This window comes from Grampus griseus (genome assembly GCF_964374135.1).
Source record: "Grampus griseus genome assembly, chromosome: 1".
NCBI lineage: Eukaryota > Metazoa > Chordata > Mammalia > Artiodactyla > Delphinidae > Grampus > Grampus griseus.
In genome coordinates this window covers 9,607,332-9,608,587 of record NC_139017.1, presented here as the reverse complement: position 1 = coordinate 9,608,587, position 1,256 = coordinate 9,607,332, and the positions used below count along the sequence as shown (strand labels likewise).

The following is a 1,256-nucleotide window of genomic DNA, read 5'->3' as shown; positions in this document are numbered from 1 at the left end:
TTTGGCTGTGTTGGGTCTTCATTGCTGCATGAGGGCTTTCTCTAGTTGGGGCTACTCAACTGGGGCAAGCTGGGGCTACTCTTCATTGAGGTGCATGGGCTACTCATTGAGGTGGCTTCTCTTGCTGCGGAGCACAGGCTCTAGGTGCGTGGGCTTCCATAGTTGTGGCACGTGGGCTCAGTAGTTTTGGTGCATGGGCTTAGTTGCTCCGCGGCATGTGGGATCTTCCCCAACCAGGGTTCGAACCCGTGTCCCCTGCATTGGCAGGCGGATTCTTAACCACTGCGCCACCAGGGAAGTCTCTTAGATTATTTTTTAAAAATATTGCAAAATTGCTTGTGGGCATATCTATCAACAGTAAGAAAGGAGAGGTGTCATTCAGCCGGCCAGTCGGCACGATGGGCTTTCCGTCCTAGAACCATGGCCCAGTTTGCCCGTAACCTCGCGGAGAAGGCCCTGGCGCTGGTCAGTACTGCTGTGACTCACTCGAAGCCTCGATTGGCCACATTTTGGCACTATGCCAAGGTTGAGCTGGTTCCTCCAACCCCTGCTGAGATCCCTACAGCTATTCAGATCTTGAAAAAAATTATCAATAGTGCTCAAACTGGTAGCTTCAAACAGCTTACAGTTAAGGAAGCTTTACTGAATGGTTTGGTGGCCACTGAGGTGTGGATGTGGTTTTATGTTGGCGAGATAGACAAGCGTGGCATCATTGGCTACAACGTTTGAAGACCAATCTTTGCTTTGTTATTTGGGTGTTCTTGGACCATGTGTGAGCAGACTGCTATTTGAATAAAATAAGACAATGCGTCAAAATCAAAAAAAAAAAAAAAAACAAAACTGTGCTCAACTAGAGCAGCTTGAGAAGAAAGTTTGTTCAGGGGCCTGTTGAAATGTGCACACTCCACCTATGTTACCTTCTTCTCAGCGGATCACATTAGGTTCAGTGGGGTGCTTTGCATAGTGGCAAATTTGTTAAGAGGGAACTATATTTCTCATAACTTACAAAAGTAAATGGTACAATATTTTAGAGATGGAAGGAAGGCAGATGCCATGACTGCTTGAAGGTTATCATGGTTAGATTCATGACACGACATGACAAACAGCCGCAGGGCTGCTCCCCACGTCCCAGCTGGTCCTCTCTCCCTCTGCTCTGTATACAGTGCTGGCTGTGGACTGCCAGCCCTGCAGAATAAGAGCAGCACGGCCCCATCACTAAATGCCGGGTAGTGTAACAGCAGTCACCATAGCTTCCC

At 48.2% G+C, this 1,256-nt stretch overlaps 1 protein-coding gene across 1 annotated transcript; it reads left to right on the top strand.

Annotated features, from left to right (window-relative positions):
• Window positions 1-376: 376 nt before the first annotated feature.
• Window positions 377-729, top strand: LOC309833990 (ATP synthase subunit g, mitochondrial-like; the record flags this gene model as incomplete). The annotated part of the gene is made up of 1 exon (XM_082672584.1): window positions 377-729. The coding sequence occupies exon 1, from the start codon at window positions 421-423 to the stop codon at window positions 727-729; it is 309 nt and encodes a 102-aa protein (XP_082528710.1). The 5' UTR covers window positions 377-420.
• Between the last annotated feature and the right edge of the window lie 527 nt (window positions 730-1,256).